This window comes from Leiobunum rupestre, chromosome 7 (genome assembly GCF_980474605.1).
Source record: "Leiobunum rupestre chromosome 7, qqLeiRupe1.1.hap1, whole genome shotgun sequence".
NCBI lineage: Eukaryota > Metazoa > Arthropoda > Arachnida > Opiliones > Sclerosomatidae > Leiobunum > Leiobunum rupestre.
Window position 1 is genome coordinate 52,494,457 of NC_143390.1, and position 13,367 is coordinate 52,507,823.

At 46.0% G+C, this 13,367-nt stretch overlaps 1 protein-coding gene across 2 annotated transcripts in view; it reads left to right on the top strand.

Annotated features, from left to right (window-relative positions):
• The first annotated feature begins 1,915 nt into the window (after positions 1–1,915).
• LOC149937220 (salivary peroxidase/catechol oxidase-like) overlaps positions 1,916–13,367 on the top strand; it is a 44,813-nt gene continuing 33,361 nt past the window's right edge. The window contains exons 1-2 of one of the 2 annotated variants that reach the window (XM_090181407.1): positions 1,916–2,023; positions 11,858–12,036. In XM_090181407.1, coding sequence (XP_090037533.1) covers positions 2,016–2,023; positions 11,858–12,036 — 187 coding nt within the window. In that variant the 5' untranslated portion in view covers positions 1,916–2,015. Of the gene's footprint in view, positions 2,029–11,857; positions 12,037–13,367 lie in introns of both variants that reach the window. The other variant, XM_090181408.1, reaches the window with a different exon arrangement.

Sequence of the window (13,367 nt, forward strand, 5' to 3'; positions counted from 1 at the left end):
GTTTAGCCAAACTCGGTTTACGTAGTTTGACTACATGCTTGAATGCATTGGATCTCTCCACGGAGTCCTTAAACTTAGTATCGTCTTCTGATGTGGAGCATTGGACGACTAATCCATTGCGGCCCTTGCGGACCGACTTAATGCCAATATGAGCTTTGCGTGGATCAAGCTCTTTACGAATAGTGCTCTCAAGGCTGTCCACAGAGACAGCGGCATCCGTATGAGAGACAAGAATGACATGGTCATTCTGGGCAGTGCGTGGTATGGGCTTTGGCAGGCGGGGAGCACTGCCGGAAGCAAGTTGCTTAGGAGTGGTGTGTAGAGTGGGTACTGCGCCACGTTGGGCGACAGTAGCAAAGTTGGTTTTGGTTGCTAAGAGTTGGGAGAGGAAGTCCGACTTCTCTTCAACTCGGGCTTTAAGTTCAGAAATTTGGCACTGTTGGTTGCCGATGATCTCCCGAAGGACGTTGAACTGATCGCGCAATTCTTTTTGCGCATCCTTGGTAACGCGGCTGTTTGCGTTAGCAAACACCGCCTCAATGGTGTCCGAAACACCACTGACAGCTGCTAAGACAGCCGGATTGAGTGGGAACTCTTCCGCGGCTGGGTTGCCCGAAGGCTGGTTTTGAGGAGTTGATTTATGCATGGTGAAAGTGTAAATTTTCGTCCGCCTCGTCCCTTACCCACCATGGAGCCCAACAAGGGGACCTCAAGTTTGAGGCCAAGGGTACTCGACGAATATACCCGGACCCGACCAACACGAGGCAGCCGGAGCCCAGTTGACCTGACCTAAGAACGCGAGCCGATTGATTACTACCGGTCAGTAGAAACCACCTGACTACCTCAGACGCAGAGGTCAAAGCGACGTATTGTATTAGAAAAGATGGGCCTAGAGCGACCGCAGTCAAAATCCGCAACTCAGCCACCAGAACACCCTTTGCCCGGGTTACAGGACGCCACCTACGGCAAAAAGGTGGGTTGCAATAGCAACTGGCCGCAGCATGCAGCCTGACCCCAACGATAACATGGGTCGACACCGCAAGACTAAAGGAATCCAACTACCATATAGAGTGTTCGGAGAAGTGATGAGTGCATTAGCGGAAAAACTGGCGGACCCCATCTCGAACGGCGTTGGCGGGGCGCCGGGACATCGGATGATGAAATTGACGAGACTAGTAGACTCGAAAGTGTTCTGTGCTAATTTATTTTTTTTTTGGCGCCGGGTGGTAATTTATATTTTTTCAAAAAAGCAATAAACATTTTGGTGGAAAAATTTTCTTCCGGAACCTATCCATCACAATTCCGGGGTAAGGTTAAAGTGATGTGCGTTGTCGAAAATCGGCGGATACGGTTGAATTTAGTCTGATGCCCATAGTGGCCTGTCTGCCTTGGGTGGCCCTACCAGGAGACGAGCTCCGGACAGCGTAGCCCACTATATACGGGCGTACGCAAGCCCCCTCACCACGACAAGGTATCAACCGTGAGGGGGATCAGTTATAAGCAAGTTGCGTTGGACATTTGATTTATTTTCAGCCATGGCCAAATTTTCGTTTGAGATGAGTTCTATTTAATTTTATTGCTCACATTTGCCATTCAAACGCACCTTAACTGGGTTTGAAGGTTTAATCTGACCGTGGCCTTAGAGAGCTCGTTAAGCCCCTATTTCGAACTCATTTATTCGAAACGACCTCGAAAAAATGTCACTTTCATATGTCAATATAAAATTCTAGAAATATTTATTGGCGCTATAGTTTTTAAAAGATTTATTACAAATTCGTTTATTTAACAAATGAATGGGATAAATTTATCTTTCGAATGATGAAGTAGCTGTTACCTTATGAACAGCTGGAAAATAACGCTTAGACTCCCATAAATTATCTTTCGCCATTTTTCATATAAGCCAGCGTAGATGGAAAGCACTACAGTCGCACTCTACGTGCACGGTTTAACACGCTACCATTAGCAGGATTCCGAAGAGTACGGCTTACGAGTAGATAAAGTTCCAATTATTCGTCATGAAATGGTAAAGTAGAATATTTTCCATTTTCTCATTATTATTTTATGAACAATTCAATACAAATGCCAATATATAAGTAAATATCAATTAATTAATTTTTAATCTACATGTTATTTTACGCAATTCAAACATTTGGCTACTTAGTAGGCTGATCAGCAAATAAAATAATACGACCCGCCAGGTTTGAACACACCTGGTCAGCATCCTTTACTTAGAAACGTTTTCCTTCCAATTTAATAGTTACTAAATCGGGTCTATATGTCGATCCCGACCTTGAAAATGGTCATCTTGATCTTCAACGCATTTATATCGAAATTATTCAAAGAAATCATAGTGAAAAAATGGCAATAAATTATATATACATACATTCTTAAAAAAATAAGCAGAATAAGTATGGCGTTACAATGGGAAATATGAGCCGCCCAGAACTTTTATAAGAGCTATGAAGTCCAAAAATGACTGTCCAAATTAAGCGAGATTCATATTTAAGGGTTACAACAACATTCGGAAATTGTCTTTAAATTTTGTCAGCTGATTTCCTAGCTCCGAATGTAAGTCTTAATTTTATGCTCTGTGGGTGTATGTAAGGGCGTTACGTATGTATCTCAACAATAAACACTGCGCAGCGACTACGAGGCAAACGTTGTAGAGGCAATTAAAAATATAATAAATATTACCTCGACTTAATTATGATGGAACTTATACTAAATATTCTATCCCGGCCTTTTCTCGAGATTTAAAAAACCTTAACTCTACGCTATTTCCATCGTGAAACTCCTCGAGAGATTTTGTTCGCTCATCTCTTGGGGTGATTGTTGTGGCACAACTTCTCGGAATATTTCGTAGACTGTTGTGGCGCAACAACTTGGGCGATTTCGGTCGGCCAACTTCTGGGGGGATTGCAGTGCCACAATTTCTCGGGTGATTTGCTTTAAAGCACTCCTCTGAAGATAGTTGTGGCACCACGCCTCGGGATAATTTTGTGGCGTAACACCTCGAAGAATTTTCGACAGGTAATGTCTCAGGAGATTTTAGTTCACTAATTCCTTGGAATACATTTGTGGCGCCACTTCCTTAGAGATTGTTGGGGTGCCACTTTTCGGTTTATGATATTGGAAACACTCCCTTTGAGATGTGGAAGCGTAACACCTTGAGCGGTTTTCGTCTCAGGAGGTTTCAGTGCGCCAAATTCTTTGGAAATATTGGTGGCCCCACTTCTAGGGATATTTTTCTTTCACCACTCCCCGGGTGATTTTTGTGGCTAAATACCTTAAGACATTTTCTTTGGGTATAATCTCAGGAGACTTTAATCCGCACAACTCCATGGGATTCTTTTGAGCCAAACTCCCTTGGAGATTGTTGTGGTTCCACTTCCCAGGGATTTTCATCCGGTTATGTCTTAGGAGATTTAAGTCCGCCAACTCATTGGAAGACATTTGTGGCGCCACTCCCTGGGAGATTGTTTTGATGCCACTTCCAGGGAGATTGTTGAGGTGCCACTCCTCGGGGTCTGACTGTGGTACCACTCCCCTTGAGATTGTTGTAGCGCAACACCTGGAGCGATCTTCGTCGGGTAAAGTCTCAGGAGATTTCAGGGTGCCAGCTCCTTGTGAGACATTTATGGTGCCACTTGCGTGGATATTGTTGTGTCACCAATTTCTAGGAGATTATTATGGCGCAACTACCCGGGAGATTTTTGTGGCGTCAATTTCCGGGAGATTATCGTGGCGCTTCTCACCGGGAGATTGTTGCGGTGCGACACCTCGAGCGATTTTTATTGGGTAACATCTCAGGAGATTTTAGTGCGTTAACTCCCTGGGAGAGATTTGTAACAGAGATTGTTGTGGCATGACTCATCGGGATACTGTTGCGGCGCCACTCCTTGAGATTGTTGTGGCGCCACTCCTTGATATTGCGGTGGCACCAGTCCTTGAGATTGTTGTAGTGCCACTCCCCGTGAGATTGTTTCGGTGCTTATTTCCAGGAGATTGATGTGGCGCGAATCCCCGGGAGATTGTTTTTGTGCCACTCTCCGGGAGATTGCTCTGGCGCCACTACCCGGGAGATTGTTTCGGTGCTTATTTCCAGGAGATTGCTCTGGCGCCACTACCCGGGAGACTGTTGTAGCACCACTACCCGGGAGACTGTTTTGGTGCCAGTCCCTGGGAGATTGTTGTGGAGCCACTACCCAGGAGATTGTTGTTGCGCCACTCCCTGGGAAATTGTTTTTGTGCCACTACCCGGGCGATTGTTGTTGCGTCACTACCCGGCATATTGTTGTTGCGTCACTACCCGGGATATTTTTGTTGCGTCACTACCCGGGAGATTGTTGTTCCACCACTACCCGGAATATGGTTGTGATGCCACTACCCGGGAGATTGTTTTAGCGCCATTCCCCTGGAGGTTGTTGTTTTGCCACTACCCGGGATATTATTTGGCGCCAATCCCCGGGAGATTGTTGTTGCGCCACTACCCGGGAGATTGTTGTTGTGCCAATCCCCGGAAGATTGTTTTGGCGCCGCTACCCGGGTATTGGTTGTGATGCCACTACCCAGGAGATTTTTGTGGTGCCATTCCCCGGGAGATTGTTGTGATGCCATAACCCGGGAGATTGTTATAGCGCCATTCCCCGGGAGGTTGTTGTTGTGCCACTACCCGAGAGATTTTTGGCGCCACTCCCCGGGAGATTGTTGTTGCGCCACTACCCGGGCGATTGTTTTGTGCCACTCCCCGGGAGATTGTTTTGGCGCCACTACCTGGGATATTATTGTGGCGCCACTATCCGGAATATGGTTGTGATGCCACTACCCGGGAGATTGTTTTAGCGCTATTCCCCGGGAGATTGTTGTTGCGCCACTACCCGGGAGATGGTTTTGGCGCCAATCCCTGGAAGATTGTTTTTGCGTCAATCCCCGAGAGATTGTTGTGATGCCACTACCCGGGAGATTGTTATAGCGCCATTCCCCAGGAGGTTGTTGTTGTGCCACTACCCGAGAGATTTTCGGCGCCACTCCCCGGGAGATTGTTGTTGCGCCAATCCCCGGGAGATTGTTGTTGCGCCACTACCCGGGCGATTGTTTTTGTGCCACTCCCCGGGAGATTGTTTTTGCGCCACTACCTGGGATATTATTGTGGCGCCACTATCCGGAATATGGTTATGATGCCACTACCCAGGAGATTGTTTTAGCGCTATTCCCCTGGAGGTTGTTGTTTTGCCACAACCCGGGAGATTGTTTGGCGCCAATCCCCGGAAGATTGTTGTTGCGCCACTACCCTGGAGATTGTTTTGGCGCCAATCCCTGGAAGATTGTTTTTGCGTCAATCCCCGAGAGATTGTTGTGATGCCACTACCCGGGAGATTGTTATAGCGCCATTCCCCAGGAGGTTGTTGTTGTGCCACTACCCGAGAGATTTTTGGCGCCACTCCCCGGGAGATTGTTGTTGCGCCAATCCCCGGGAGATTGTTGTTGCGCCACTACCCGGGCGATTGGTTTTGTGCCACTCCCCGGGAGATTGTTTTTGCGCCACTACCTGGGATATTATTGTGGCGCCACTATCCGGAATATGGTTATGATGCCACTACCCGGGAGATTGTTTTAGCGCTATTCCCCTGGAGGTTGTTGTTTTGCCACTACCCGGGAGGTTGTTGTTTTGCCACTACCCGGGAGATTGTTTGGCGCCAATCCCCGGAAGATTTATGTGGCGCCACTACCCGGGATATGGTTGTGACGCCACTACCCAGGAGATTGTTGTTGCGCCAATCCCCAGGAGATTGTTTTTGCGCCAATCCCCAGGAGATTGTTGTTGCGCCACTACCCGGGAGGTTGTTGTTGTGCCACTACCCGAGAGATTTTTGGCGCCACTCCCCGGGAGATTGTTGTTGCGCCACTACCCGGGCGATTGTTTTTGTGCCACTCCCCGGGAGATTGTTTTGGCGCCACTACCTGGGATATTATTGTTGCGACACTATCCGGAATATGGTTGTGATGCCACTACCCGGGAGATTGTTTTAGCGCTATTCCCCTGGAGGTTGTTGTTTTGCCACTACCCGGGAGATTGTTTTTGTGCCACTCCCCGGGAGATTGTTTTGGCGCCACTACCTGGGATATTATTGTTGCGACACTATCCGGAATATGGTTGTGATGCCACTACCCGGGAGATTGTTTTAGCGCTATTCCCCTGGAGGTTGTTGTTTTGCCACTACCCGGGAGATTGTTTGGCGCCAATCCCCGGGAGATTGTTGTTGCGCCACTACCCGGGAGATTGTTTTGGCGCCAATCCCTGGAAGATTGTTTTTGCGCCACTACCCGGGCGATTGTTTTTGTGCCACTCCCCGGGAGATTGTTTTTGCGCCACTACCTGGGATATTATTGTGGCGCCACTATCCGGAATATGGTTATGATGCCACTACCCAGGAGATTGTTGTTGCGCCACTACCCGGGAGGTTGTTGTTGTGCCACTACCCGAGAGATTTTTGGCGCCACTCCCCGGGAGATTGTTGTTGCGCCACTACCCGGGCGATTGTTTTTATGCCACTCCCCGGGAGATTGTTTTGGCGCCACTACCTGGGATATTATTGTGGCGCCACTATCCGGAATATGGTTGTGATGCCACTACCCGGGAGATTGTTTTAGCGCTATTCCCCTGGAGGTTGTTGTTTTGCCACTACCCGGGAGATTGTTTGGCGCCAATCCCCGGAAGATTGTTGTTGCGCCACTACCCGGGAGATTGTTTTGGCGCCAATCCCTGGAAGATTGTTTTTGCGTCAATCCCCGAGAGATTGTTGTGATGCCACTACCTGGGAGATTGTTATAGCGCCATTCCCCAGGAGGTTGTTGTTGTGCCACTACCCGAGAGATTTTTGGCGCCACTCCCCGGGAGATTGTTGTTGCGCCACTACCCGGGCGATTGTTTTTGTGCCACTCCCCGGGAGATTGTTTTTGCGCCACTACCTGGGATATTATTGTGGCGCCACTATCCGGAATATGGTTATGATGCCACTACCCGGGAGATTGTTTTAGCGCTATTCCCCTGGAGGTTGTTGTTTTGCCACTACCCGGGAGATTGTTTGGCGCCAATCCCCGGAAGATTTATGTGGCGCCACTACCCGGGATATGGTTGTGACGCCACTACCCAGGAGATTGTTGTTGCGCCAATCCCCAGGAGATTGTTTTTGCGCCAATCCCCAGGAGATTGTTGTTGCGCCACTACCCGGGCGATTGTTTTTGTGCCACTCCCCGGGAGATTGTTTGGCGCCAATCCCCGGAAGATTTATGTGGCGCCACTACCCGGGATATGGTTGTGACGCCACTACCCAGGAGATTGTTGTTGCGCCAATCCCCAGGAGATTGTTTTTGCGCCAATCCCCAGGAGATTGTTGTTGCGCCACTACCCGAGAGATTTTTGGCGCCACTCCCCGGGAGATTGTTGTTGCGCCACTACCCGGGCGATTGTTTTTGTGCCACTCCCCGGGAGATTGTTTTGGCGCCACTACCTGGGATATTATTGTGGCGCCACTATCCGGAATATGGTTGTGATGCCACTACCCGGGAGATTGTTTTAGCGCTATTCCCCTGGAGGTTGTTGTTTTGCCACTACCCGGGAGATTGTTTGGCGCCAATCCCCGGGAGATTGTTGTTGCGCCACTACCCGGGAGATTGTTGTTGCGTCAATCCCCGAGAGATTGTTGTGATGCCACTACCCGGGAGATTGTTATAGCGCCATTCCCCAGGAGGTTGTTGTTGTGCCACTACCCGAGAGAATTTTGGCGCCACTCCCCGGGAGATTGTTGTTGCGCCAATCCCCAGGAGATTGTTGTTGCGCCACTACCCGGGCGATTGTTTTTGTGCCACTCCCCGGGAGATTGTTTTTGTGCCACTCCCCGGGAGATTGTTTTTGCGCCACTACCTGGGATATTATTGTGGCGCCACTATCCGGAATATGGTTGTGATGCCACTACCCGGGAGATTGTTTTAGCGCTATTCCCCGGGAGATTGTTGTTGTGCCACTACCCGGGAGATTGTTTTGGCGCCAATCCGAGGAAGATTTATGTGGCGCCACTACCCGGGATATGGTTGTGACGCCACTACCCAGGATATTTTTGTAGCGCCATTCCGCGGGAGATTGTTGTGATGCCATAACCCGGGAGATTGTTATAGCGCCATTCCCCGGGAGGTTGTTGTTGCGCCACTACCCGAGAGATTTTTGGCGCCACTATCCGGAATATGGTTGTGATGCCACTACCCGGGAGATTGTTTTAGCGCTATTCCCCTGGAGGTTGTTGTTTTGCCACTACCCGGGAGATTGTTTGGCGCCAATCCCCGGGAGATTGTTGTTGCGCCACTACCCGGGAGATTGTTATAGCGCCATTCCCCGGGAGGTTGTTGTTGTGCCACTACCCTAGAGATTTTTGGCGCCACTCCCCGGGAGATTGTTGTTGCGCCACTACCCGGGAGATTGTTTTGGCGCCAATCCCTGGAAGATTGTTTTTGCGTCAATCCCCGAGAGATTGTTGTGATGCCACTACCCGGGAGATTGTTATAGCGCCATTCCCCAGGAGGTTGTTGTTGTGCCACTACCCGAGAGATTTTTGGCACCACTCCCTGGGAGATTGTTGTTGCGCCAATTCCCAGGAGATTGTTGTTGCGCCACTACCCGGGCGATTTTTTTTGTGCCACTCCCCGGGAGATTGTTTATGCGCCACTACCTGTGATATTATTGTGGCGCCACTATCCGGAATATGGTTGTGATGCCACTACCCGGGAGATTGTTTTAGCGCTATTCCCCTGGAGGTTGTTGTTTTGCCAATACCCGGGAGATTGTTTGGCGCCAATCCCCGGGAGATTGTTGTTGCGCCACTACTCGGGAGATTGTTTTGGCGCCAATCCCCGGAAGATTTATGTGGCGCCACTACCCGGGATATGGTTGTGACGCCACTACCCAGGAGATTTTTGTGGCGCCATTCCCCGGGAGATTGTTGTGATGCCACTACCCGGGAGATTGTTATCGCGCCATTTCCCGGGAGGTTGTTGTTGTGCCACTACCCGGGAGATTGTTGTTGGGCCACTACCCGGGAGATTGTTTTGGCGCCACTACCCGGGATATGGTTGTGATGCGACTACCCGGGAGATTGTTGTTGCCTCATTCTTCGGGAGATTGTTCTTGCGCCACTCCCCGGGAGATTGTTTTGGCGCCACTACCTGGGAGATTGTTTTGGCACCACTACCTGGGATATGGTTGTGACGCCGCTACCCAGGAGTTTTTTGTAGCGCCATTCCCCAAGAAATTGTTCTTGCGCCACTCCCCGGGAGATGATTTTTGAGCAGCTCCACGGGAGATTGTTTTTGTGCCACTCCCCCAGAGATTGCCACTACCCGGGAGGTTGTTGTTGTGCCACTACCCGGGAGATTGTTCTTGCGCCACTCCCCGGGAGATTGTTTTTGTGCCACTCCCCGGGAGATTTTTGTTGCGCCCATCCCCGAGAGATTGTTGTGGCGCCACTACCCGGGTTATGGTTGTGATGCCACTACCTGGGAGATTGTTGTTGCCTCATTCTTCGGGAGATTGTTGTGGCGTCAATTTCCGGGAGATTATCGTGGCGTTTCTCACCGGGAGATTGTTGTGTTGCGACACCTCGAGCGATTTTTGTCGCAAGGGAAAGTCGCGTTGTTTCTGTCTTTTTTTGCAAAGTAGGTGTTTACTTTGAAACGAAATGCTTTTAAACATTTTGTTATTACAATTAGATATACAATTACTATCGTAGATATTATTTCTTTTTGTTGGAGATTAAATAATATGTTGTTGTTTAGTATTTATCTTTCCATTTTAAATTAATTGTTTTTTACACTGTATATATAAACCAAACTCGTACGTTTGGCTTTATTCAGTTTTTGTCTGACGTTCTACAAATAAAGATTGTTTTACGTAGCTTTCGCTTCTTGTTTAACTTACAATACTTTTTGATGGGTTTTGTAATAAATTAATTGCTACTAAGGGTGTTATTTTTCTTATATTTCTACAGTTGTGCATCACATTTGTGTTTTAACATTGAAAAATTATTTTACTTATACAGGCTTTAATATTAAAGGCCTAGTTTTTCTTCTACCAGTCACTCTGCAAATATTTTACCCTTTATGCTTTGCTTTGCATTTAAACTTCCCGCAAAACATGTTTTTGAAGAAGGTGATTGCGACTAGCACCCCTCTGATTTTCGAAGAATGAAGTTCGCTCGCCTATTCGTTTGACCTGGCTCCCTTTGTCGCACAGTTGACCATTGTAAAACGACCACTTTAGCGTAAAAGTCATATCTAAATAACTAGAGTATAGACTGAAATTTCCTAACTGGTGTCATCACTCATCAGTCACAACTGACAAAACGTTTCTTACCTGCACCTTCGCTACGAGTATACAATATTCAGTATTTTTACAACATTTTACGGTATTTTTATTTGAAAAGTTTATTCCGAGCGACGACAATCATTTCCCAAAACGATTATTTCGAGGATTTTCGATAAAATATGAATTTATTATTTAATTAAAAGAACAATATTAAATATATTAATAGTGATTATCGTTTTCATTTTCTGTCACGATAGCGGACAAGTAATTGAATTGTTCACGATGAAATTTGGACTTAAAATAGGGTTGGCTGATTTAAATAAATTAAATCGTATTTATTTGACGAGGTCTAAGCCGTAAATGCAAGAAGTCGTAAAGTAGGAAGTGATTATATCAAAAATGACTGATTTGTGTGCTGAGCGTTACTTACTATTTTATATGGCTACGGTATCATTAACACAACGTCACTCACACTTCTTCCCACGGAAGTAATACGCTCCTAAATGGCGGCTTTGGTGTTGAAAAGGCGTTCTTTTGCTTCCCCCTCGAAACCCCTCCAATGATAGCGACGCTCAGCTGGCTCTCCTGATCCGTCCATGTCGAAGGATTAAATCCAGCATTGTAAGCGCTGTCAAAATTGTAAGCAGTTATAATGCCCCTGAGAACGGCGAAGTCCGTCCGAATTACACGGTGACCGTCACTTTCAATAGGGAAAAGCAAAAAGATGTTGGAACCCTTTTTCGGTACTGGTGTATGAAATTATCTGAAGTGAGATTACTACTATTAAATATTTCCATGCAGTTTTATTTGAATCGGTAATAATAGAAATGTTTTCTGTAAAATATATGGTATAGGTAGAGAAAACCTTTTCCGCGGAAAAGGTAATAATACTGACTATTGTAACCTCATAGCGAAAGCGAAGGGCAGAAACGTTTTGTCCATTGTGACTAGTGCCATTAGTAAGTAAATGTAAAATATATACCGTTGTTATCTAGACATGGTTCTGACGCTTAGGCGGTCGTATTATAATGGTCAACTGCACGACGAAGAGCGACAAATCGAAAGAATTCGAGCGAGCTTCCACCTTCGAAAATCAGCTGGTAGGCAGAAAATGTCCTGGTCGCAAAGCAGGCAGAAAATGTCCCGGTGGCAAAGCAGGCAGAAAATTTTCTGGTCGCAAAGCAGGCAGAAAATGTCCTGGTCGCAAAGCAGGCAGAAAATGTCCCGGTGGCCAAGCAGGCCGAAAATTTCCTGGTCGCAAAGCAGCCAGAAAATGTCCTGGTCGCAAAGCAGGCAGGTCGCTCGACCTTCTCCAAAAACATATTTTCCGGGAAGCGTAAATGCTAGACAACGCATCGAGAGTAAGAAAATTTCCAGGGTGACTGGCGGAAGAAAAATTAGACCCTTATTCTTACTAATATCCCTATATATCAGGTGTAAATCGCCCTTTAAAAAACCAAAACACCGTCAAACTAAATATAAGTTAACCATCGATTGCAACAGGTTACCTGGACTAGTCGTTGCATTCGCACTTTTGTGTACCGAATTAGCGTTATCTCAAAACTGCGACGAAAATGCGAAGTACAGGACTTTGTCCGGAGAGTGTAACAACGTGAAGAACCCTTACTGGGGCAGCTCTCCTAGAACTCACGACGCTCTCCTTCCACTGGACTACGCTGATGGTATATCTTTTTATTTTACTTTTTTATTAAGTATTTGATATTTGATGTTTAATGTTTGAGGTTTGAGGTTCTACAGGGTGTCCAATAAAAATGAACCAGTGCGAATATCTCAAAATCTGTTTTAGGTACGATTTAGAAATTTTCAAGTCGTATAGAAGATGTAGGGAGAAACCTACTGCGAAAATGTCGATGACCTTGAAGACATGGTTCAAGGTCATTGAAATTTTTCATCTAAAGACCCTCCATCCTGATGAGAATGTGAAGCAAATTTCAGTACTCTAACACGAGTATCGTTAGAGTTATCAGCTCCCGAACCTCGCTTTCGACACGTTATCAACTTAACGATCTTCTTGTTTTTCATCTATCATTTCTCGGCTTCCTATTGGTCAAATCCGATCAGGTCAAAGCTATTTGTTCTTAAAAAGTCACGTGGAACACTTTTCTAATTGGAACCAACTTTCTTACACTTATGGTTCTCGAGTTAGTTTTTGGATGACCTTGAAGACATGGTTCAAGGTCATCGAAATTTTCGCAGTACGTTTTCCCCTACATCTTGTATACGACTTGAAAATTTCAAAATCGTACCTATAACAGATTTTGAGATATTCGCCCTGGTTAATTTTTTAGTGGACACCCTGTATATTAATAGAATCCCATTAAATTGATTACCATTCAAGCAAATACCATTTTATCGAGCACTCCCTTTCTATCGAAGCAATATCGTAAAATTTCTTCATTATCCCAATATTTAAAAAAAGAAAATTATCTATAGCGTAACTAGTTGCGGTAAGAATTACAAACCTAAGCTAAGCTGACACAATATAACCTAAACTAAACAATTTTTTGTTTTTAATAAAAATGATATTGAATTATATTAATTTAATTATTTACATGATTCAATTTATTTTTTAAATAAATATAATTACTGAAATAACTTAACTTATTTTCGAAAAACAAATGTGATCTGACGGTAAAATTTCTAATGGTAATGTACCAATCGGAAATTTCCGATTATAAGGGCTCTTTTCGTATTTCGACGAGAATATGTTAATTTTAACCAACCGCAGGAGGTTCGGTCGCAGATTCGTAGGAACATTGACCGCAGAGCTTAAGCTGCCGCAGAAATTTCTCAAAGGTTCATATTCCACGTAAAAAAATCCATGATTTCGCATAATAAACGGCGGACAAAATTACTTGTTAACCAAAAATAAATTCAAACGGAAAGATTAATATTGAAAGAAGTATTTGGCACTGAGCAATTGTGTTTGAGCCGCACCACGTCACCAACTTCATAAGAATTAAACCACTCCTATGTCTGATATAACATCACC